Source organism: Antechinus flavipes, chromosome 1 (genome assembly GCF_016432865.1).
Source record: "Antechinus flavipes isolate AdamAnt ecotype Samford, QLD, Australia chromosome 1, AdamAnt_v2, whole genome shotgun sequence".
NCBI lineage: Eukaryota > Metazoa > Chordata > Mammalia > Dasyuromorphia > Dasyuridae > Antechinus > Antechinus flavipes.
In genome coordinates this window covers 703,861,100-703,885,272 of record NC_067398.1, presented here as the reverse complement: position 1 = coordinate 703,885,272, position 24,173 = coordinate 703,861,100, and the positions used below count along the sequence as shown (strand labels likewise).

The 24,173-nt window shown below is 47.1% G+C and overlaps 1 protein-coding gene across 8 annotated transcripts in view; it reads left to right on the top strand.

Moving 5' to 3' along the window:
• Window positions 1–24,173, top strand: part of TAOK3 (TAO kinase 3) — a 234,201-nt gene that overhangs the window by 185,016 nt on the left and 25,012 nt on the right. For all 8 annotated transcript variants that reach the window (XM_051972882.1, XM_051972887.1, XM_051972883.1 and 5 more), the window contains 4 exons: window positions 5,066–5,302; window positions 7,094–7,222; window positions 10,377–10,580; window positions 22,719–22,958. In XM_051972882.1, the coding sequence (XP_051828842.1) occupies window positions 5,066–5,302; window positions 7,094–7,222; window positions 10,377–10,580; window positions 22,719–22,958 (810 nt within the window). The remainder of the gene's footprint in view (window positions 1–5,065; window positions 5,303–7,093; window positions 7,223–10,376; window positions 10,581–22,718; window positions 22,959–24,173) is intronic.

The following is a 24,173-nucleotide window of genomic DNA, read 5'->3' as shown; positions in this document are numbered from 1 at the left end:
CTGTCCCTTTCCCAACTTGTCCTCCTAAGAACTTTAAAAAGCAGATCCTATGTCGCCATCTGCACCCTCCATGCCCTCAGGAGGTTCCTACAGCCTTGTGGCGAAAAGGGCAAAGGGAACTTGAGCACCCTCTCCTTGACTTCCCCTCATCTTGGTGAAAGGGAAAAGAAGGGGAGACCGGTCCAGCCCCCTCCCAGTGTGGCCATGCGTGGGGCAAAGCCCGGGTTAGCCCAACCTGGTTATCACTCTATTGTGAGCCAGAGTCCCAAGGGCCATATTATCTCATAGTGAGAAGGAAAGTAAAATGGAACATTAGTGCGTATTTTTCAAATGGCGCTCGGAAGGCCGTTCGGCCCAAAGCCCCAACCCGGTAATTTCGGGAGTGCCTTCCATAGTATCCTTTCCCACACATGCATTTTTCCAGCTGGGATCCAAAGAGATGTTAGCTAGCTATGTTTCTACCATGATTCATCTGTTGGCCGTGTGCCAACCAAGATCCATTATTTGAAAGTTCTGGCTTTCGTTTTAAGTTCTGAAACTTGGCATCCCCGTGTTAGGTGGCGTGAGAGCAAGCTATCACCCATTTGGAGGTCGTCCAGAATTCATTTATCTAGCGCGGTTCTCCGTGGTCCTGGACCCCCTCCCCCCAAACAGTCAATCTTATTAAACTGTCAACCTCTTCTCAAAATCATGTTTTTAAATATATCAAGGAAAATAGATTTGTAATTATATTAAAATGCAGTGATCAGAATAGTGAAAGCTCTGTATCGATAGACCTCCCGAAATCTCTCCATGGACCCTGACCAAGAACCCCCCATCTAAAAACTACTTGTACAGGAGCAGTGAGACCTTGCTGAGCTTCCTTGGTGTCTGAACTTATTTCTATCCAGTGAGATCCAGTCTGCAATAGTGTCGACCCAGTGTCGACTAGAACATGGGCTGGGAGAAACTCTGCCCAGCTCTTCTTGGGGGCAGGCAATCTGGGGAAACAGGCACTTCAAACAAAGCTTACACCTCTTGTCCCTCCCTTCTCTGAAAGTCTCACATTAGATTCAGAGCTGGCGGGGACACGTCTGCCTCTGTGGCAAGTGAAGCAAGACCGGGGGGGACAAAATAAGGGAAAGGAATAAGCATTTATATGGCACTTACTCCGTGTCAGACACTGAGCAAAGCATTTGTGAAGGTTTTTTTTGTTTTTTCCCCACATAATTATTTAATTTCAGCCTCACAACCACCTTGAGAGATAGGTGCTAATTATGATTCTCATTTTACAGTTGAGGAAACTAAGGCAAGCTAAGGTTAAGTGAGTTGCTTAAGTTCACAGCTACATGTGAAGAAGAACTAACTTGCTAAGTGCCTTAGGATTATTTTCTCATTTGGTTCCCCACGACCCCGGGAGGTAAGTGCTTTTATTATGCCCATTTTACAGATGAAAAACTGGGTTAAATGACTTGCCCAGAATCACACAGCTAAAAAGTATCTGAGATCGCATTCTCTATCCGTTGGGCCACCCGGCTGTCTCTTAACAGTGTTGAGAAAAGGAAAGAAAACACCTCTAAAGACTATATTTTCTGATAGTCACTGTCTGAGGATGTCCACTGTGCATTGCACATTAAGAGTCAGGCAAGAAGGGAAAGGTCTTTGTATTCATGAGAAAAGGAAACTTAAAATCCTGACCTTACCCCTTCTTCTCCCCCTCTCCCCCCCGCCACCCCAAGTAACCCCAGTTTTTAAAGTCATTCATCTGTGAAGTACAAATAGATTACCCACTTTCTTTTGTTCTTTAGTCAATGGAGGACTTCAGTTTTTCTGGAGATGCTCCCCTTCCGAATGAGTGAGCACTTCCAAGGGCATTTTCCATTTTTGATTCTTCATCCGTCCGCCTCCTCTTGTTCCCCACACTTTAAAGAGGATTGTGTCTACTTAGGCCCGAGAAACGGACCAGCGCCCCAAGTGATTTTCAGCTGGAAAGTTGTCCAAGATGGGCTAATGTTTAACAGGGTACTTGGATGAGCCTCTCCAGTTCCAGAAGAGCGCGCCTTTGCTCCGAAGGCCTCAGCTGGCACACAGGGACACCTTCCAGAGGAAGCAGGGGAACAAGGTGCTCTTTGTACCTCAGAGAACCTTGACCCATACTTGGGAAAGAAGGAATAGGACATGGCCAAGAGAGACCCATTGGGAGGAGAGGGGGAAGGGGGAATGTACAGAAAACAGTAGGAAAAAGTTTTTGCAAAATCATCCATGACTTCTCTAAGGTGATGGAGAGATAATCATTTTGCGAGAATATTATAATAATAATGATAATATTAATAGCTACCATTTATATAACACTTTAAGATTTGCAAAGAGCTTTATAAATATCAGCTCTTTTGCTCCTCACAACCACTCTGGGAAGTTGCTTTATTATATAATTTATGTATTCCTTAGTTGGCCCTATTTTGCAGATGAGGAAACTAAGACAAAAAAGCCTTAAGTGACTCGCTCAGGGTCACAACAGCTAGTAAGTGTCTAAGGAAGGATTTGAACTCCGTTTTTCCTGACTCCAAATCCATCACTCTATCTACCATAACATCAGGAGGGGATCTTAGGAGATATCTGCTCAAAAATATACATAGCAATATTATATATAATTGTCAACCCCAAAAAACCACATTGAAATGTACTCTTCCCACTGGTTGATTAATGAATGAAGAGCCTATGACATATCAGTGAAAGGATGTCTGGAATAGTAGGTGAGGAATATCCAGGTTCTAGCCCTTCCCTAATACTTAATTAGCTTATAAAGCTAGGCTGGTTACTCAGGGGATTAGTGATATTCCCCACCCCCATCAGGTACTTCCTTAAGACTGGAAGTCACAGCCCCATTCAGTGTTTGCATTCATGAAGGGAGCCTCTAGACCAGGAGCTCCCCAACTTCAGGTACATCTTAGGTCCAGACCAAAAAATACTCAAAGAAATAAATCAGCCTAATGAGATGCTCTGACACTGCTGAAAAATATCAACAATGTAATTCGGAAAGGTCTCGATGATATAAACAAAGCCAAAAGGAAAAAAAATCCCAGAGCTAGAAGTACTATTTCCATGCTATTAAAATTGTAAAAGAATAAGGTGGGGATTGGCTCCGTTGGCATAGGGTACTCCCAGATGAGGAAGACCTCCGCTGGTGCGTGTAAGTGTCTCCGCTGCAGTTTGTCATCTTAGAGGGTTGTCCGAGACACTGAGACCTGAAGTGACTTGCTCAGGGTCCCACAGACAGCATGTAGCAAAGGTGGGGCAAGTACCCAAGTCCAAGGCTCAGTCTCGCTGATTCTCCATCCGTTCAGCAGCATTTTGCAGTTGTTGAGTCATTTCAGTCATGTTCAACTCTCTCATGACCCCAATTTAGGGTTTTCTTGGCAAAGAAACTGGAAGGGTTGGCCACTTCCTTGTCCAACCCATTTTACAGATGAGGAAACTGAGGCAAACTGGGTGCAGTGACTTGCCCGGGGTCACCCAGCTAGTAAATGTCTGAGGCTGGATTTGAACTCAGGAAGGAGAGCCTTCCTGGTTCTAGGCCCAGTGCTCAATGCCTTCTGGCACCTTCTAGCTGCCTTCCACTAAGCAGTACTCCCTGCAAAAATATACACAAATGACTTTACAACTCTCAGAGTGTTCACTACTAATATGTAAAAATGCAGTGTTAAAAGCAGGTAGCTTGCAGGTAAAGGCTTGCTGAGTTCTTTGTTTCAAGTGAAGTTCAGTCATTTATATTTATGAGTGCAATGGTGAGAGAAAATAAAGGTGGGAAAGGGGCCAAAAGGCCAAGCATCTTAAATGAAAACCTTGGAATCTGAGGAGAGGCAGAAAGAAGGAAACAGATACAACTATGGGATTTAGGGAACCCACCACAAGAGAAATTTCCAAACCAAATCTGTATCTAAAGAGAGTCCTAAAAGCGAGAAGGGAGAACAGACAGTCAGGACAGCTTAGAAAGGGAAATGTTGACAAAGCTGCGTTTAACGGAGATCAACAGTCTGTGTGCACTCCCCTTCTTGCGTTCAACCTTACGCATGGAAATGCTCATTTTACTTGGTGTTTATTAAGTATAGGATTTTTTTTTAAAGCCGTATCAGAAAGTCATATAAGCAGCTTTCGTGGATACATTCATTACCTTCATTATGTCTCATCTGTTTTCCTAATGGAGCAGGTGGTTTAAAAGGGAAAGCTGTCAAGCCCCTATCAGTAGTTTGGGTTTTGAGTATTTCTCGGTGTGTGAGTTTGCATGCATGCGTGTTTTAAATTCACATTAAGAGTGAGAAAAAAGGTTTCATCTCCCCCCCAGAAAAGCCAACTTATTCTTAGGGTATGTGAAGAATAAGCTAGTATTGGGAACAAGAGTGCCAGCCTCCTCTGCCCTAGCCAGATCACACGGCATGAGTAGCGGGCACCGCGTCTTAGCAAGAACGTTGACCAATTGAGATTCCTTGGGAGGTGACCATGGTGCCAAGGGAGCTGGGAGAGCGAGCCAGCAAAAAATCCGTTGGAAAAACTGGATGGGGGCTCGAACTCGTTCTGTTTGTCTCCATCTGTGGGCAGATGTTGCCAGGAGACAGCTGGGTTGAACACTGATAGTAGGTGCAACAGGGCTTCGCCTTGGAAGGGACTGGGTTCCTCGGAATTACTGGAGTTCAAGTGGAGGCAGAGCATTGGGGAGCGTTTGTTCCGATATGGCAGAGCCTGGATCACTCGTGAAGTTCCTGCTAACTCTTGGGCTCCTGTTCTTTAGAAGAAGGTTCTGTGGTTCCCGGGACTCTGCTAGGGGCCGGTGCCCATTTATTAGCTCTTGTTGGGGGCTTCTCCCCAGGACATCCCACGGGGTCCCCCGTTGTGGCCCTGGGCGTGGCAGGGGGAGAGTGCGGAGTGACTGGGTAAGTGGCGGGACCTCCCTGAACCCCAGCTCTCTCTCGTAGGAGGAGGGAGTGGGATTAGTCGGCCCTAGATCCGTGACTCCGGCCCTCTGTCCCGAGCCTCCGAGGCCCCCGAGCTCGGCCGTCCTCACCTGGCTTTTGGCCCTTCCACAATCTAGGTTACACGGCAGATCCATGAGCATGAGCAGGAGAACGAGTTGCGGGAACAGATGTCAGGATATAAGCGGATGCGGCGCCAGCACCAGAAGCAGCTGATTGCCCTGGAGAACAAGCTGAAGGCTGAGATGGACGAGCACCGCCTCAAGCTGCAGAAGGAGGTGGAGACGCACGCCAACAACGCGTCCATCGAGCTGGAGAAGCTGGCCAAGAAGCAAGTGGCCATCATAGAGAAGGAGGTCAGTCGGGGGCCCCAGGGACCGAAACTGGGCCAGCCGGGGCTTAGCCCAGATGGCCGGCCAGCACACGCTCACAGGCGTCTCCGGGGTGGCCGGGGAGCGCTTGGCCCAAACGCCCCGTCTGGGCCCGAGTCTCTCACCTTTCAGATTTTGGCTCCCCAGCGCTTGGGTTTTCAAGGAAGGGTGTTAAGGCACATTTGTTACATTAGCCATTATTGCAACAAGAAGCTAAGGGGAATAAAGGGAAATCCTCACTACACAACTCCTTTATCTTGCTAAGGATACTTTACCAGGAAATCCTCAAGGTGTGACCATTGCCCACAGCACCCGGTTGGTCCGGCAGCCATAGAGCCTCTTCCTTACTTCCCAGTACTTACAATTCCCTCCCCTTTCTCTTCCCATTCTCCCTCTCTCTCCCCCTACCCCACTGATCCTCTATTACCTGAGACTATTTCCTGTGCCCTCATCTCCCTACCAGGTAGGGGGGGGTCCTTAGAGTCAGCATTGGTGATGGTCTGGGAAATGAGGAACAAAACCGCCCCTGACTGCTCCTCAGCCCTCCCAGAGATGTCACCCCCCACCCAGAGATGACTGCAGGTTGAGCATCTTCAGGTCCACTTCCATATTCTCACTTCCCCACAAAAAGCTCTTTCCTGATCCATGGCCCAGTCCCTTGATTACTATGTCCAAGCTGGCCCAGGTATGGACTGTTCTTTGAAACAGAACTAAATTTTATTCTTAAGTACCCAGAAATCCATCATGATTATTTGTGGGACCTTTGTCTTTTCCTACAGAGTCTTGCAGAGTGATACACAGATCAGAGTCCATGTTTAATGTATACTTTCCCATGTTCAATGTACACCTATGGTGATGGTTAGAAGGAAGAAGCCTTAACATCCTTCACTGAAATCCCTGTCTCCGTCACTAACGGAACTCTCCCCAAATCTAATAGAGCCCTTATCCCAAGCTACAAAAGCTACTGCCAATGGCGTACTTACAAAGTTCCAAGTAAGGGAGGGACAGAAAATCCTGGTCTCTAGGAGAATCAAAAAGATTTGTACCTGGAGTCCCAAATTGCCATTCTGAATCTAGCTTCTTATAGAAACTCATAGTACCTGGTACTCTTCTACGTCTGGTCCATTATGAGTCACATAGATTTTTGGGGGCTCACCTCGGAACTTAATCACTCTTTGCAACATTATCTCTCTAGGATAACGATTTGGGAACGCCCAACTTACTGATGAATTTTTGGAAAAATAACTTATTCCTAACTTAGAGACTGCCTGTGTTCGAGCAAAACTTGATTCTTAAAAGAAGAAGAAAATGTCATTGTAATGGCCTGTCATTTAAATAACCCCACCTCGGAATTTTCACTTTCTTTCTCCCTTCCTCCATTTCCATATGTTGTAAATTTGTCCACACTGATTATGTGGTTACATAGATATTTGTATATTATATATAGCCGGCTTGAGGAAAATCTTCCTATAATCAGAATTTCATCTTTAAAAAGTAAAGTTTTGATTAAATGCAACATTTCTATCCTGATCCACAAGTGGGAAGACTCATTCTGGACACCTTTCCATTGACGTCTCTAATCATTGGCTGATAAATGGCCTTGCAATAGAATGCCTCGTGATTCAGGTGGAGCAGACCAGGTTTTTTTCCTGTGTCACTTTGGAAAGAGACAACCAAGTGTAGCTTGGAGGCGTATGTATTTGTCTTGGATATCTGTCTGGAATAAGTCACTGGAGTTTTGGGTCTGATTTTGTTTTGTTTTGTTTTTCTCTGTAGGCAAAGGCGGCTGCAGCAGATGAAAGGAAGTTCCAGCAACAGATCTTGGCTCAGCAGAAGAAAGACTTGACAACTTTCTTAGAAAGTCAGAAGAAGCAATATAAGCTTTGCAAGGAAAAAATAAAGGAGGCAAGTAATCAAAGGCCTTGCGTGGTCCAAAGTATTGGGGGACGGGGCCAGGCAGGGAGAAAAGTCCTGGCCGCTAAGCCTTACTAGCCAAGTCCATTGTAATGGTCGGAGCCAAGAGCTCACTCTTTTATAATGAATTTAATTCTTATCAAAAGTACAGGGAAAGAAAAGTTATATTTGATCTGCCCCAATCTAAGACTTACCAGAGAAAGTCCCAGAAAGGCAGACTAGAGGGAAAGAGAGAAACTTGAGCAGCGATAACTTGAATTCCAAGTTATTTCAGAAAGCATTTATTAAGGGGGCATCCTACGAGCTGGCAGCTGGGTGGCGTAGTGGGTAGAGCACTGAGCTTGGAATCAGGAAGGTTCATCTTCAGGAGTTCAAATCCAGCTTCAGATACTCCCTAATTGCGTAATCTTGGGCAAGTCATTTAACCCTGTTCTCCTCAGTTCCTCCTCTCTAAAATAAGCTGGAGAAGGAAAGAATAAGCCTCTGAAGTATCTTTGCCAAGAAAACCCCAAGATCATTTGCAACTGAAATGACTAAACCACCATAAAATTATGTGCTAGACCCTGTACTAAATCTTCAGGATACAGAGAAAGGCCAAAATAGCCCCTGCCCTCAGGGTGCTTCCATTTTAGTGGAAATATAGAATTCTTTGTCTATGGCTGGAACCGAGGGATCATTGCCCCAAGCCAGAGGCTCCTAGAAAGGCTTATTCCAGCGTTTCCTCCAGGGACTCCAGGAGCTCTGATCCCTATCCTCGTGGCTGTTAGCTTGCCCTGCTCCTACAGAAACTGAAGAGATGCTCTTGAAGAGCACAGACTTTGGTTTTCCTTTACTTAGACAGGAGGCCATTTTAGATTCAACATTCTTTGGGCTCGCAAAAGATCGCAGACTAAAATCTTCTGTGGCGCAGACTAAAACTCCAAGTCACCTCGGATAGTCCCAGGAGGAAGAAATAAGGAGCCTTTATATCATACCTTAAGGTTTGTGAAGTGCTCTAGAAAGATTCCATTTTGCCCGTTTAACAATCGTGGGAGATAGATGCTAATATTATCCCCATTTTATAGATGAGGAAACTGAGGCTTTGAACTGAGGTCTTTCTGACTCCAGATCCAGCACTAAGCACTAGGCTACCTAGAAGACATTCTCCTGTCAACTCAGTAATCTAGGTTTGAGGCAAGGAAGGAGAGGAGAGGATGGGGGAGATAGACTTTTAAAGTATCCTATAGGTTTACCCATCAACATGTGGATATGCTTAAAGTAAGTGGTTCTTAGAGTGAATCAGATCTCAATGATCCTCGTCCCTGGAGTGCAGCAAAAGGGCCAACACGTCCAAATAATTATTTTATACTTGATTTTGCAATGAGTCTTCGTACCTGCATTTGAACACGAGTGTGGATTCACTTTAAACAAAAGTCAGGAAACCATACCTTGAAAATTTAGCTCAGGGCAAACTGAAAAGCCCCCATTAGTGGACTCCTATTTACCTGACTTGCTAACACAAAAAGCAAACTTGTTTTCTTAAATGACCTTCAATGACACAGACAAGGGATTAAGTATCTGGATCACTTAGATTTGGAGTTTGAATGAAAGAGAGAAATGTTGACACACAAAAAGATAAAGGGTGTGACCGTCCAAAACACGTTTCAACTAAGTAAATAATCAGGCAAAGGTTATCCATGGCGCCATTTTGAAAAAATCAGGTTTTGCACTAGAAGCAACATAGATGATCAAAAGTTGGGTCATTGGTCCCCTTACTTTCCCCCAAAGTTAACTGAAAGTCTCTTCTGACATTTGGATTTCCCACATAGTTCTCTACAGGAGTACGTTCTTTGATTGTATGTGCCCATTAATAAACATTTCTGAGCATCTGCCTCTAATATTTACCTTTCGGTAAACTACAAATATATAATACACTACATGGATGTATAATAGCAAATGGACATATGTATGTTAATTGTGTACATTATAAACACATATGCAAATAGGCTTTTTTTATAATTAAAGATGAAGTAATAATTGACCAGTGGAAGCCAGTGGAGTTTTTTGGGTAAGGAAATGACATGGTCACTCCCGTGCTGTGATTGGTTGAACATACACCCTCCTTTGGGGTCATGCTATGACCTTTTACTTATACACAGCCTCCGTTTTGGGGCCTGCTGCGCCATAGCTATATGGTTTTTCTGTTATCTGTGTGGTACCTCTTTTTTTTTTAATTTTTTAATAACTTTTTATTGATAGAATGCATGCCAGGGTAATTTTTTACAGCATTATCCCTTGCATTCATTTCTGTTCCGATTTTTCCCCTCCCTCCCTCCACCCCCTCCCCCAGATGGCAAGAGTCCTTTACATGTTGAATGGGTTGCAGTATATCCTAGATACAATATATGTGTGCAGAACCTAACAGTTCTCTTGTTGCACAGGGAGAATTGAATTCAGAAGGTAGAAATAACCCGGTAGGAAAAACATAAATGCAAGCAGTTTATATTCATTTCCCAGTGTTCTTTCTCTGGGTGTCGCTGCTTCTGTCCATCTTTGATCAATTAAGGCTCTCTTTATCGAAGAGTGTGTGGTACCTCTTAGAAGTTTTTGCGCAGCATTGGCATTTTAACACTTGAGGGGATGTCCCCTCGTAGATGGACAAGAGCTGGACGAGACCTTTGGGACTTCTTTTTAGTCTTTTTCTTCCACAGATAAAAGTTAGGTACAAAGAGTTCTGACTTGCCCCAAATCACCCAGGTAGTTGTGACAGTGAACCAAGTTTGCAGGCTCCTGACGGGTATTTTTGCCTCCTCTTAGCCTGGGATTCTAAGATCCCATCTCTAGGTCTGGAAAGGCCGTCAGGTCCAGCCCTCACCTTCACAAACTGGGGCTGTGGGAGGTAAAGTGATTTGCCCAGAATCCCACAGCCAGAAAGTGCCTAGTTTGACTTAAACTGTAGCCTCGGGAGGGGTTCAAGCCACGCAGGCTTTGTGTCCTGAAGCTTGCTCCCAGATGCAGCGTGGGGGGCAGACAGGTCCGGGACCCCTAGGCCGCTGGAGGCGCTTCCCAGCCTGGCGGGTCTCGCAGGCCCCGAGGGGCCGTTCCCTCGCCCCCACTGACCGTGTTTCCTTTTGTTCCCCGGGGCTGCGGTCCGGCGCTCGTACAGGAGATGAACGAGGACCACAGCACACCCAAGAAAGAGAAGCAAGAGCGTATATCGAAGCATAAGGAGAATCTTCAGCACAGCCAGGCCGAAGAGGAAGCCCACCTCCTCACCCAGCAGAGACTGTACTATGATAAGCACTGCCGTTCCTTCAAACGGAAAGCCATGCTCAAAAGGCACGAGATGGAGCAGCAGAACATCCGGGAGGTATTTCTGACGGCCATGGCCCCGTAGAGAGCCCCGCCGGCCTCGGGGCCGCCTCCCCGGGGGCCGCGCCTTTTCTCGGCCGGGGATTTGCCGAGCATCTCCGGGGGGTCCGCTCCCGGCCTTGGGAAGGATTCGGAAGGACCCCGAGAGGATGAGAAGGGCTGTCAGAGATCTGCTCCAGATCCTCCTTCTGCAGATGAAGGACCAGGGTCGGGGGACCAGGTTTAGAGGCTTTTGAATCCCAATCCCTCGTGTACAGAGCAAGAAGGGGGTTCAAAGGGGTTAAGTGAATCGTTTGGGGTTGAGCAATGAGTACGTTTCAGGGCTGAGAATGGACCCCAATTCTACCCGGCCCTAAGTCCTGTTCTTCCTCCACTCCCCCTGCCCAGGGACGCACCAAATAGTTCATTTTAGAGCCAGGACCCAGAACTAAGGGTTCCAATGACAGCTGCCCTGGCTGGGCTCTGGGGGGCATAGTGGACCACAAGATCAGTATAAATTGGTTGTATGCTATGGCAGCCCAGAAAGGTCATGAAATTTCAGGCGTCAGTGAGAGGCAAGAATGAGCATGTCATCAGAACACGGTGGGGTATTGTGTTCCGCTCTGAACCCCACAGTTTAGGGGGCGTATGGGACAGCAAGGTGGCGCAGTGGGTGGAGCCCCAGCTCTGGAATCAAAGAGACCCGAGTTCCGATCTGGCCTCAGACCCTTGGCCAGCCCCTAACCCTGATTGCCTCAGAAAACACCCTTAGCCTAGAGATTGGCTCAAGGAGCCGGCTGCGGGGACCTGAGAGTCAGTGTGAAGGCGGCCGTGGGTCCCTTGGAATGGGCTCGGAGATCGCCCGATCACGGGCTTGTCCCCCGCGGGCCTAGAGGCCCCAGCAGGAGAGCTGTCCCCCATGGAATGGGGCGGAGAGAGGATGGACCAAGGGGTATGAGGAACAGGGAGTTCTAATTCCCATACGGCTGCACCTTCCAACTCTGAAACTCTGGGGTTTCCCAGTCCTAAATTCTCATCCTCACCCATCAACCAGCATTTATTAAGCACCCACTGTGTACCAGGTACTGTTCTGAGTGTTAGGGATACACAGAAATGAAAAACCAGCCCTTGTCTTCAAAGAACTCACAGTCTAGTGGAAGAGACAGACTGGATGGGGGTCTGGCCGGGAGTCAGTCATCTCCCCGAGTTCAAATCCGGCCTCAGACTCTTCCTAGTTGTGTGGCTCTGGGTGCCTCAGTTTCTTTTTCTGTAAGATGAGCTGGAGAAGGAATGGCAAACCGCTCCTGTGTCTCTGCCAAGAAAGCCCCAAATGAGGTCACAAAGAGGCAGCTATGACTGAAAAGTGACTGAAAAACAAAATAGAGAAGCCGGGCACATACAGGCTGAATTGGGGTAGTCTCAGAGGGAGGGTGTAAAGGCTTCTCACCCAAGGGTGAGCCTTAGCTGAGACTTGCAGGACATCGGGAAAGTCAGGAGGCGGAGAGGAAGAAGGAGAAAGCTCCAGGGATGGGGGTAGCGAGAGAAAATGGCCAGAATTCAGCCCCGGAGGTCCAGCAAGGAGCCCAGGGTCCATAGATTTCTGAGAAAGGAGAGGAGCTTAGGTGTAAGAAGTCCGGAATGGTACCGAAAGACCCGGTTAAGCGGGGGTTCTAAAGAGGATTTTACCTTAGCTCCTGGAAGGAATAGGGACCCATGGAGTGGATTGAATGGGGGTGGGGGAGGGGTCAGGGTGACAGCCGAGCGGAGGATGGGCAGGGAGACCCACGGGAGAGCCCAGGAGTGCTGTATAATCCAATCATTCAGACTGTTAATGATGGGAAGTCTAGGACAGGAAACATCACACTTAGCAGTTTCCTTTTTGATCTGGTAAGGCTGTAAATCATGTTACAAAGTACACAGGGATTGAATTTTTTTTCTTTTGTTGAGTCAAAATCCACAAAATACAAGTTCAAAAATACAAGTGAGGTTTTACTTCATGGAGAAATTCCCATCTGAGGAAGAAAAAGGCTTTGGTTCCTTAACTACTGTGAAGGAATTTGTAATCCCCTTGGGAAGACATGGCTAACCCCCGTGAAGACATCCAGGAGCCAGGTCCGCAACATAGGATCCTCCATTCAATCAGCCAACTTACAATGTCCTGTAAGGCAGAACACGTATTACAGCCCCAGGGCACCCCAGAAGGGGCCAGAAGAGACTCCCCAGCCTGCAGATGAGGAAATGGGCCCAGAAAGGTCCAGGATGAGGGAACGGTCCCAGAAAGGTCCAGTCGATGAGGGAACAGGCCCAGAAAGGCCCAGTCAATGAGGAAACGTGCCCAGAAAGGTCCAGGATGAGGAAACGGGCCCAGAAAGGTCCAGGATGAGGGAACGGGCCCAGAAAGGTCCAGGATGAGGGAACGGGCCCAGAAAGGTCCAGGATGAGGGAACGGGCCCAGAAAGGTCCAGGATGAGGGAACGGGCCCAGAAAGGTCCAGGATGAGGGAATGGGCCCAGAAAGGCCCAGTCGATGAGGAAACGGGCCCAGAAAGGTCCAGGATGAAGGAACGGGCCCAGAAAGGTCTAGTGACTTTGACGTAGCCAGGATCTGAACCCAAATCCAGCCCTCTTTCCCCTCTGCCACGTGATCTTACACTGGGATCAAGGTCCCAAGAGTTGTTATTTATCAGTCATAGCTAACTCCTTAAGACCCCCAGGGACTGCAGCACTCCAGAACTGCTCCAGGGGCTTCTTGGCAGAGATATTGGAGTGTTTTGCCATTTTCTTCTCCAGCTCATTTTACATATGGGGAAACTGAGGCCCACAGGGTGAAGGGGCCTGCCTAGGGTCACACAGCTGGTAAGTAAGTGTCTGAGCTCTCTAACTGCTGAGCCACCTCTCTGTCTCTCCCCAAGGCCACGAGATAGGTACTGAGAAAAGGTCATGCAGAGTCAGGGTGTCTGAGAGGCAGACGACCTCCTGGAGAGAGCCGGGCAGGCAGAGACCCTGGGGATCCCTGACATTCAGGTGGGGGGGAGGAGAAGGACTTTCAGGCAAGAAGAGGAGGCTCAGCTCCCTGGACCATCAGCCCAGGCCGTAGCCATGAGAAGTGGGCCAAAGTCTCTGGCCTTGGGAACCTCTCTAGGGAATTCCCACGTTCTCCTGGGACGTCACAAAAGCCTTCTGAGCCAGAGAGGGCCGTGAGGAAAACAGCATTGTAGGCAGAGGGAAGCAGGAGGAACCTTGGGATACTTTTCTAGTAATCTCCGTGTGGAGCAGGGCTTCTTAGCCTATTTGTGTTATCTTGGGGCCCTTGGTGAATCAGGCAAAGTCTGTGGACCTCTGCTCAGAGTCATGGTTTTAAATGCGTAAAATAAAACACAAAAGATTACAGAGGAAACCAATTAGAGTGAAATAAAATACAGCTCTAGAGGAGAGTTAGTCGCACTCCCCCCTTTTGCAGAAAGCCAGTAAAGGGAAGGGGGCAGGGAACTTAAATGACTTGCCCGAGATCCCACAGTTTATATTTAGCAGAAGTGAGATTTGAACCCAGGACCTCTGATCCCAGGGCCAGAATTCTCCCACTGTGCATCAAAGGAAATTTAGGGATCGAAAGAAGGGGAGGAGATGAGGTGCGAGAAAGGAAAATGAAAAGATGTCTCTAAGGGAGACACAACGGGATCCAGTATCTAAATAGGCAGAGAGGAGGAGGAATAGGAAGAGAGACCCCGGGCCCCTGACTCTGAGGGACAGGGAAGCTGGTTCGGTCAGGGGCCGCCATCTGTTTTTGAGAAGGGTCAGAGTCGTGCCCGGGGGCGTGAGGAAGGACCCCCGCTGACGGGCCACAACATCCCTGACCTCAGCTTCCTCCTTTGTTCATTTGAATTTATCAGACCCACAAAGGCCTGTCCAGTGAGAAAGTCGGGGGGCGGGAGCCTCTCAGCGCAGGGAGCACGTCGTCCTTGGGGACTTCGCCACGGCGTCCGAGCGGGGGCTGTGGGGCCAGGCCCGGGCTTCGGCCGCCGTTCTCGTTCTCCCTCCGTCCCGGGCCGCGGAGGGTTACTGTGCCTTGGGAGGCTCCCGGGCCGGCTCTCGGCCCGCCACGGCACCTGCCTCCCGAGCCGCTGTGATTAGTGCTGTAGGTCGTCTGTCGGGATCATGATGGGTTTGTCTCAGGAAGGGAGCAAACAACTCAGATCCGTGGGAAATAAGGAGAGGGAACAGCCAGCTGTTGCAGCCAGGGCCCATCCTGGGAGTGGGAGGCGCTCTCCCTCCTCCCTTCTGCCCCCACACCCTGTCTGTGTCTCGGTCTCGGTCTGTCTCTTAGTCTCTGTCTCTTCGATTCTCTGTCTCACAGTCTTTCTGCTCCTGTCTCTGTCTTGTCTTTTCCTCTCCCGCCCATCTCTTTTTTCTGAGTTTCTCTTTATTTATATATATATATATTAAGGTCATGATTTTCTAGTAAGTTTTAATCAATAAAATTATTTGTTTGATTTTATAAGCTCAAAAAAATCTAACAATTATCTTGAAATTTAAAAATAATTTATAGCTATTTCAAAAAGGACAAATATAAAATATGTGTATATATACATGCATATGTGTAAAAACATATATATGTACATATATATGTCTCCATATCCTTAGGTAGAGAGAAATAGTTATCTATTTATATCTGTCTCCTTACCCCTCTCTCTCTCTGTCTCTTTTTTCTATCTATCTATATATAAAATCTGTCTATCTCTATCTCTTACATATATCCATAGATATCTGTTTCTCTCTCTCTTTCTGCCTCTTTATATAAATATATGTCTATATCTGTCACATATCTGTCTCTGTCTCTGTCTCTCTATAGGTATATGTAAATATATATGTCTGTGCCCATCTCTGTACCTCTATCTCTATAGATATCTACGGCTCTCTCCTTATCTCTTTCTCTGTATCCCTGTGTCTGTCTCCCTTTGTGTGTGTGTCTCTCCGATTCGCTGCCCGTGTGTGTGTGTGTGTGTGTGTGTGTGTGTGTGCGCACATATATAGAGCAAGCACTCGTCCACCATATATATGTATGTATATGTATATATATATGTCTATATGTGTCTCTGTGTTTCTTTGTCTCTCTTATGTAGATATATTTATATGTCTATATCTCTCTCTATCATCTCTATCTCTAAATATATGTGTGTATGTGTGTGTGTGTGTGTATACATGTCTATCACTGTCTATTTCTTCCTCTCTGTCACTTGGCTATATTTCTGTCTATCCACTGTCTGTCTCTCTCTCTCTCTTTCCTTCTCTCTCTCTGTCTCTCTGTCTCTCTCTTTCTCTCTCTCTCTCCCTCCTGTTTCTGTCTCTGTCTCTCCTTCTCTCTCTTTGTCTTCTCCCCCCCCCCCCTTTTCTCTATATATTTCTGTTTTTCACGGTCTCTTTATTTCTTCCTCTCTTTCTCTTCTCTGTGTCTCTGTTTTTCCCACTCTCCTTATTCACCGTGGCTTTTCCAAAAGCTTTCAGGAAACACAGAATGAGGGACTTGAATAAAGAGTAGCAACAGTAATAGTACATGTATTCTGCAATATTTCAGATAGACAAATGTATGTACAAATATACACAGAGACTACTTTAATACAAGACATACTACTTTAAGCAGCTCGGTCACGTAGGGGAAACGACTCCAAAGTCAGGCAGTCCTGAGTGCAGATCCAGCCCCAGGCACTCACTAGTTGTGTGACCCAAGGCAAGATACTGCTGTTTGCTTTAGTTTCCCCACTTGTAAAATGCAGATAACAGTAACAGCATCTATCTGCCAGGGTTATTTTTAGGATCAAATGAGATAATATTTATAAAATGCTTAGCCCAGTGCCTTGCATACAGCAGGTGCTATATAAAATGCTAGTTATGATTACACAGGAAGAGCCACGTAGTAATTAGTGGATTTTATCCTAGACTTGGAACCAGGGAATTCTGGGTTCAAATTTCCCTTTTGACATCGTGCTACACATGAGACTGTGAACAAGTAACTTAATAGACCCCACCCTTATACGAGGGGACTCGCTTACATACCTACAGAGTGACTCGCCTCAAACACTCTAAGCTCCCAATTCCTCAAACAGCTCCTTCTCGGGAGCTTCTCGTCCATCTCACTTCAGCCACACACGAGACGGTCGTGCCCTTGAGCTTGCCATCAGGCATTTGTGGCTCCGTGTTCACGAATTCTGAAATCTCAGTAACGAGCCACGGTCCACTTGTCTGTCCTGCTCTCTCTGCATTCTCTCACAAAACCCTTCTCTTCACATATACTGTCTGGACCTCCTGGTACCTCTGATACCCATCTTGTCCCCCTGGTGCCTCTGATGCCCACTGGACCCCCTGGTACCTCTGATGCCCATCCCCCTGGTGCCTCTGATGCCCACCTTGCCTCCCTGGTGCCTCTGATGCCCACTGGACCCCCTGGTACCTCTGATGCCCATCTTGTCCCCCTGGTACTTCTGATACCCATCTGGACTCCTTGCTGAAACAGTTCACCTCCACTCTGTCTTTCTTGACTCCTTCACCCCCTTCTTGTAACACTGATTATGCCCAGCCAAGCCTCAGCCTCGGACACCTTCAGAGCTGCCCCCGGGCTCACACGAGCATTCTCACTGGGCCCGTTCCAAAGTCTGGGTACACAGCCCCAGCTGGGTCCTCACCGCTGCCCGGCAAGACTATCATTCCTCCCTCATTTCCCACGAATTCTCTCTCCTCCACTTTCCCTCTTCTGCTTTCGGATGCCCTTTGCCACCCCCTCCTGCTTCACTGCCAGATGCCCCTTTGCCTCTCCCTCCTCCTTCACGGCGTTTCCATGATGAGATGTCACCTCCTTCCCGAGGGTCGCCCCTCTTCGTATTCCCTTCCATCTCCTCCAGCAGATTGCCCGTCCCTTGCCATCCCCACTTTCTCTCTGATCTCCTTCTGTCTACGCACTGCTTCCCGGCTGTTTAGAAACATGCCCCCCCTTGGTCCTTCTGGGCCCCCTCTGTCCCCTGTCAGCTTTGCTGATTCAGCTCCCCGGGCACAGCATCCACAATGGGGGTCTTCATGTCCTGTCTCCCAGTCTCTTCTCGCCCCTCCAACTGTCTGGTTTCCAGCCTCTTCGTTGAGCTAATAAGCCCGTTCTCTCCAAAGCGTTCAATGATCTCTCCACTGCCAAGTCCTAACCCTTCTCCTCCTTCCCCCCTTGGCAGCTTGTGACGCCGTCCATGGCCCTCTTCTCCCTGGCCCGTCATGTCATCTTTCAGGCCATTGTCCTGCCTCGGGGCTCATCCTGCCCTCTCCTGCTGACCCCTCTTCAGCCTTCTTTGCCATTCTTCCTCCAGTCCGGCCCACTAACATCCATGTCCTGGATTCTCTTTTCTTTGCTCTTCATAGGGATCTCCTCAGCTCCCAGGGATTCAGTTCCTTAGGCCAGTGATTCTCAGATCTGCTTCTCCAGATCCCCTCTCTGTGCTGACCTCCGGTTCCAGTCACTTATTGAAAGTGTCCTGTAGACGTTTTAAACTCCATGTGTCCTAAAATGATCTAGTGTCCTCTTCCCAGACTCTCTCCCCTTCTAATGTTCCCTGCTACTCTCGAGGACATCACCATCCTCCTAGGCCCCAGGCTCACAGCTTAGGAGTCATCTCGGACTCCTCACTGTCTCTCAATCTCCCCGTTCCGATGTCTGTCCACTTCCTCTCTGCAGCATCTCTCCACCATGCCCCCTTCTCCCCTGCTTCCACCCTGCTTCAGGCCCTCATCCCTCACCTGTTTCATGTCTCTCCCTGCTCCAACCCCTTCCCCATTTAGTCACCAAAAGGGATTTTCCCAAACTCCAGGTCTGACCTCTCCTACTCAGTAAACTGCAGTGGCTCCCCAGCACCTTCAGGATTAAATACAAAATTCCCCATTTGAGGATTCAGACCCTTCAAAACCCAGTCTCCTCCTACCTGTTCAATCTTCTTGCACCACATGCACAGTCACAGTCACACCCACATATACACTGTCAAGGAAGGCTTCGTGGAGAAGGTAGCACTTAATCTGAACCTTGAAGAGAACTAGAGGCAGAGATGCAAAAAGCACGGGGGCTAGCCTGGGCAAAGTCATGGAGAAGGAGAAGCATGTATAGAAACAGCCCGGCAGCCGGAGGGCTGGGGTTAGTAGAGTTAGCAGAGGGGAGGAAGGTGTGAGATTGGAATCAGATTGTATTATATTCAGTAGAAAACCTTGTCCCTGATCCCTGGAGATAATAGGGAGCCATTGATGCTTCTGGAGCAAAAGTGTGGCAAATGGGCTTCCCATCATATCAGGTAATATAGCCAGACCCGTACTGGGGTCACACAGACACAAATTCACATTTACACATATACATTCACACACTCAGAATATCCAGGCGGGGGATGGAGGCTGTTGCAGTCCAGGCGAGAGGAGATGGGATCTTCATTGCAAATTCACGTCCTTGCCATCCTTTCCCTCATTTTGTCCCCACTGATTCTCTTTCCCACCCTGACTGCCTCCAACCTTTTCCTCCACGCTCCGGCCGCCCACACGGCACCCTCTCAGCCAGCGTCAGGAGCCCTGATTTTATGCATGAGGCAGCTAAGGTACTACGGGGGGAGCAGCCTGCCCAGGCCACACCAATAATGGGTGCCCACATGGGATTTGAAGTCAGAACAGCCGCGCCTCCCCTGTCACCACCTAGCCGAACCCAAGGAGGTTCATGAAATGCCTGGGAGCAGGCCCAGAGAAAGAGGAGAAAGGCCCTTGGACAGTTTGGAGGTTTAACCATGAATAGAGGCAGGGCATGGATGGTCGTATTACAGGGAGAACATTGGTCAGACGGGGAAGAGGAGATCCTGGAAAGATGAGGTATCCCCGATAGCTATACGGTCCAGCAGTAAGGAGCAAGAGATCAAGGAGAAGGACCAAGAAATGCCTTCTGGGTTTAGTAGTAATCATCTTCACCATAGTAACTAATGTTTATATAATACTTACTGTGTGACAAGCACTTCACAATTATTATCTCATCTGATCCTCACAACAAGTCTTAAAGTGTCATTATCATTTTCATTTTTATTGTCATCTGCATTTTACAGATTAGGAAACTGAGGCAGATAGAAATTAAGTGGCTTGCCCAGGATCAACACAATTATTAAGTTTTCCTGTTTCCAGGCCCACCGCTCTATCTCCTGGACCACCAAACTGGAAGTTTGGATAGCCTCGGTTCCCTCATCTGTAAAAGGGGGAAATAGTATCGCCTACCTCAGAAGGATACCATGAGGCTCACATGAGATAATGTATACAAGTTCTTTGCATAATTTAAAGGGCTGTGTAAATATCAATGATTATTTTTTACAATTTTAAATTGATAACTGCATTTCTTTCTCACTAGGATGGTAGGAAATGTGGCTATTAGCCCTGTTTTATGATTGAACACACAAAGATCCACAGTTCAAAGATGTTTACCCAGGATCACCCATTATTATGTCATCAGGGAAGCTAGTGACAGGCCTATAGTCCTTCCATTAGACAAGACAAAAAGACTTGGATTGTTCAAGAAAGAAAGAGAGAGAGAGAGAAGGACGGAAGGAAGGAAGGAAGGAAGGAAGGAAGGAAGGAAAGAAAAGAAAAAGAGAAGAAAAGCAAGAGGAATAGGAGGAGGAGAAAGAATGGAGTCAAGGAAGGAAAGGAAAGAAGGCTTTGTAAGCAAAGATGGTCCCCAGGGGCTGCCCGCTGTTTTGTGGCTCAAGGTTCTGAACTAACCATTTTGGGGGCTAGTGAGATCGCAGAACTGGATGTGGAAAACACATTTTAGTATTTTAGGAAACTGAGTAGTAGGTAATAATAGGATTTGAATCCAGACTTAATAACTCCAATTCCGGTATCCTTTCCACTGGTTCTTAGTCTTAAATTCTATGATCCTTCATCTTCCAGAGGTATTCTCTCTCTGTGTGTCTCTATTTCTTCCTCCCTGTCTTCAGAAGTATATTCTCTCTCATTCATATTCTTTCCCTCCCTCTCTTCTCTTCTTTCTTTCTCTCTCTCTCTCTCTCTCTCTCTCTCTCTCTCTCTCTCTCTCTCTCCTCTTCTCTCTCTCTCTCTCTCTTTCTCTCTCTCTCTCTCTCTCTCTCTCTCTCTCTCTCTCTCTCTCTCTCTCTCTTTCTCCCTCCCTTCCTTTAGTCTCTCTCATTTGCTCTCTTCTCTCTTTTTTTCACTCTTTGTAGCATTCTCTGTTTCCCCACTATTTGGAATTCCTGTTTAGGTCATTCTTGTGTGATCTAGTCAAGGTGCTTTGTGCTTTGTTTTCCGTGTTTTCCTTTACTCCCCTAATCAATTCCGCTCAGAGTATAGGGACCTCCTCTTCCCAAGCTCCCCTGCAATGCTTTCTCACTAGCTCTTATTCCTAGAAAACCCCTAGTGTTTGAAAGAATCAGTGCGCGAGCCATGTGACTCTAACAAGGGGCCCTGGCACGATAGGGTTAACCACTCGGTGGCCTGACAAGGACCCACATCCATAGGAAGCATCCTATTGGATTCCTCCTGGTCCCCCGGAGCAAGGTATGGAGTGATGGCAGGATGCTCTGGGGATGACTGGTTACCCTTTGGTGCCATCTAGGGGGCAAATGGGGATTGGAAAAACATGACTACCCAGGAAAAGAATTTATTTTTTGGGCTGAGAAGAAAACCAAACATTTCCCAAACACACACACACACACACATTATTTTTTTAAAAACCTAGGGTTTTTTTTTTTTTTTTTCCAGAGACTGGAGGCACTTTGACAGTGGGTGCTCTCTACAGAGGGACAGAAAGCCTAAATTTGCAGTTCTCTTCCTGTGTCATTCAGTTTATCTCAGCAAACACTTATTTTGAATAGTATTTTATATTTCCAATTACATGTAAAGATAGTTCATCATTCATTTTTGCAAGATTTTGAGTTCCAATTTTTTTTCTCCCTCCCTTGCCTCTCCCTTCCCCAAAACATTAAACAACCCGATTTAGATTATACGCGTACAATTTTAAACATATTTCCATATTAGTCGTGTTATAAAAGAAAAATCAGAACAAAAAAGCATAAAAAGAACCCAAAAAAGCTGAAAATAGTATGCTTCAATTCGTATTCAGTCTCCATAGTTGATTCTCTGAATATGGAGGGTATTTTCCATCCAAGTCTATTGGAATTGTCTTGGATCGCCATATTGCTGAGAAGAGCTAAGTCTATCATAATTGATCATCACACAATCTTTCTGTTACTTTGTACGGCGTTCTCCTGCCTCTCAGCAGACACTTAAGAAGTGCCTGATATGAATAGATATAGACATGATGTCACAGATAAAATTAGGAATTGAAGGGATTTCTGTATTTTCTGCCTTGATGGATTATGGGAGAGAAATGAGCTGCCAGGATTTTCTTCTCTTCCAGCAATCCCGAGCCCCTCTCTCCCTGTCCCATCATCCTGTCCTCCACCACTCCAAAAGACTATAGTCCAAAAAAACCAGAAAAAAATCAAAATAAACCCAGACAGGGAAGTTTTCAAATCTTAAGTTCTGGCTTCATCTACTAAACTGTCCCTGGTTCTGAGATTTCAGGTAAAAGGAAGGGAAGGAAATAAGCATTTATTAAGTACCTGTGATATATGAGGCACTTTAGAAATACGATTTCATTTGATCCTCACAATAATCCTGAGAGGAAGGAAATGCTATTATTATCCCCAAAGCTAAGTGACTTTCCCGGAACCACCTAGCTAGTTGAGTGTCCGAGGACAGAGTTTTTTCCCTCCCTCTTTCAGGCTGCCATCTAGCTAGTACATATAAAAATAGAATATTTCCAATAAATTCAGGAAATTTGTAGACGTTTCTCAGAAGAACATTTTTGAGCACCTACTGTGTGTTATTGGGGCTGTATAAATATGTCAGTTTTGTGAAGTTAGCTTGGGCGTGAGGTGGTGGTCCCAGTTCACAGAGGTAGAATCACAGCCCAGAGGCTAAAGATAGCTTGTGGCCTCGAGCCTCTGGACTGATCGTTCCATCTCATTAAAGCACGCTGCCAACTGCCGATGGGTCTCACTGGGGGACGGCTAGCCACATCCCCCCGGTCTGTCATCCCCACATCTGCCTCCGTTGATCTCCCGCCCCTTTGTCTCCCTCTGCGAATGCAGGAGCTCAATAAGAAGAGGACGCAGAAGGAGATGGAGCACGCCATGCTGATCCGGCACGACGAGTCGACGCGGGAGCTGGAGTACAGGCAGCTGCACACGCTGCAGAAGCTCCGCATGGACCTGATCCGCCTGCAGCACCAGACCGAGCTGGAGAACCAGCTGGAGTACAACAAGAGGCGCGAGCGGGAGCTGCACCGGAAACACGTCATGGAGCTTCGGCAGCAGCCCAAGAACCTCAAGGTACGGCGGCTGGCGGGGGAGGATGTCCAAGGGGCCTGCCCAGAGCCCGGAGAGCTGCCCCTCACATGTAGCTGGAGCCACCAGAGGCAGCCCTTGAACCCGGCACTTTCTGGTTCTGAATGGCTCACTAGCCACTGCACCACCCTGCCTTTCACGGGCAGAGGAAGGGACCGAATAACCTCTCCAGTGGTCTTCGAGCCTTGTAAAGTATCTTCTTCAGGGCCTTTCTTCCAGTTCCAACCACTGACTTCCAGTTTGCTTGAGGGGAAAACTCAAACTCTTATCTTTGGCATCTAAAGCCCTTTCAAAGAGTTCTTTCCAGATTTCATAGTGTTCTCAATCAAATGAGTTAACAAGAATAAAACAAACCCTCGAGCACTTTGTTCAAGTCATATCCATGTCTATACTTATAAGTATTTACATGTGTACACACACACACACACATATATATATGTGTGTTATATAGAGAGATAATTGTAGAGTTAGATACAGATAAAAATCAGGGAGGTAGAGGATGGACAGTCATGTTCAAGAATAGCTATGGAATAGTCACGGACATGGATGTGCAATAGCTCTGGACAGTCGTGTTCAAGAATAATATGGTTATAATGTGCAGTGTGCAAAGAAAAGTGTAGACGAATAGATGGATGGTTGTATAAATGGGGCACAGAGGGATGGATAGATAGGTAAATGAGTGAGAGATAGCTAGACATAGATTAATTTAGGGATGGATAGATGATTGATTTAGGAATGGAAGGATGGATGGATAGATGGGTGAGTGGGTAGATGGAGAATAAATGGGTGGACAGAGGAATAGATAGGGATTGGGTTAGATAGATGATTGATAGCCAGAGGGACAGATTGATTTGGGGATAGATGATTGATTGATTTAGGAATAAATAAATGGGTGGATGAATCAAGAGATGGAGAAGAGAGAGGGAGAATGCAAGCCTGCACTGAGATCTCTCTTAGCCAGATGGATAGAGAGATGAGCGGATGGATGGATGATGGATAGACTGATATATCAATTAGATGAATAGATACATACATTTTATAGATATACATACACATACACATGTGCTCTCTTTTCCTGATTATTATCTCTGAACAGGACTGTCCCTCTCCCACCTCCAGGGCTTAGCACAGGCCAGCTAGGGCCTAGAATGTGCCCCCTCCCCACTGCCATCCTCTAAAGACCCAAGCTTTCTTCAGAGT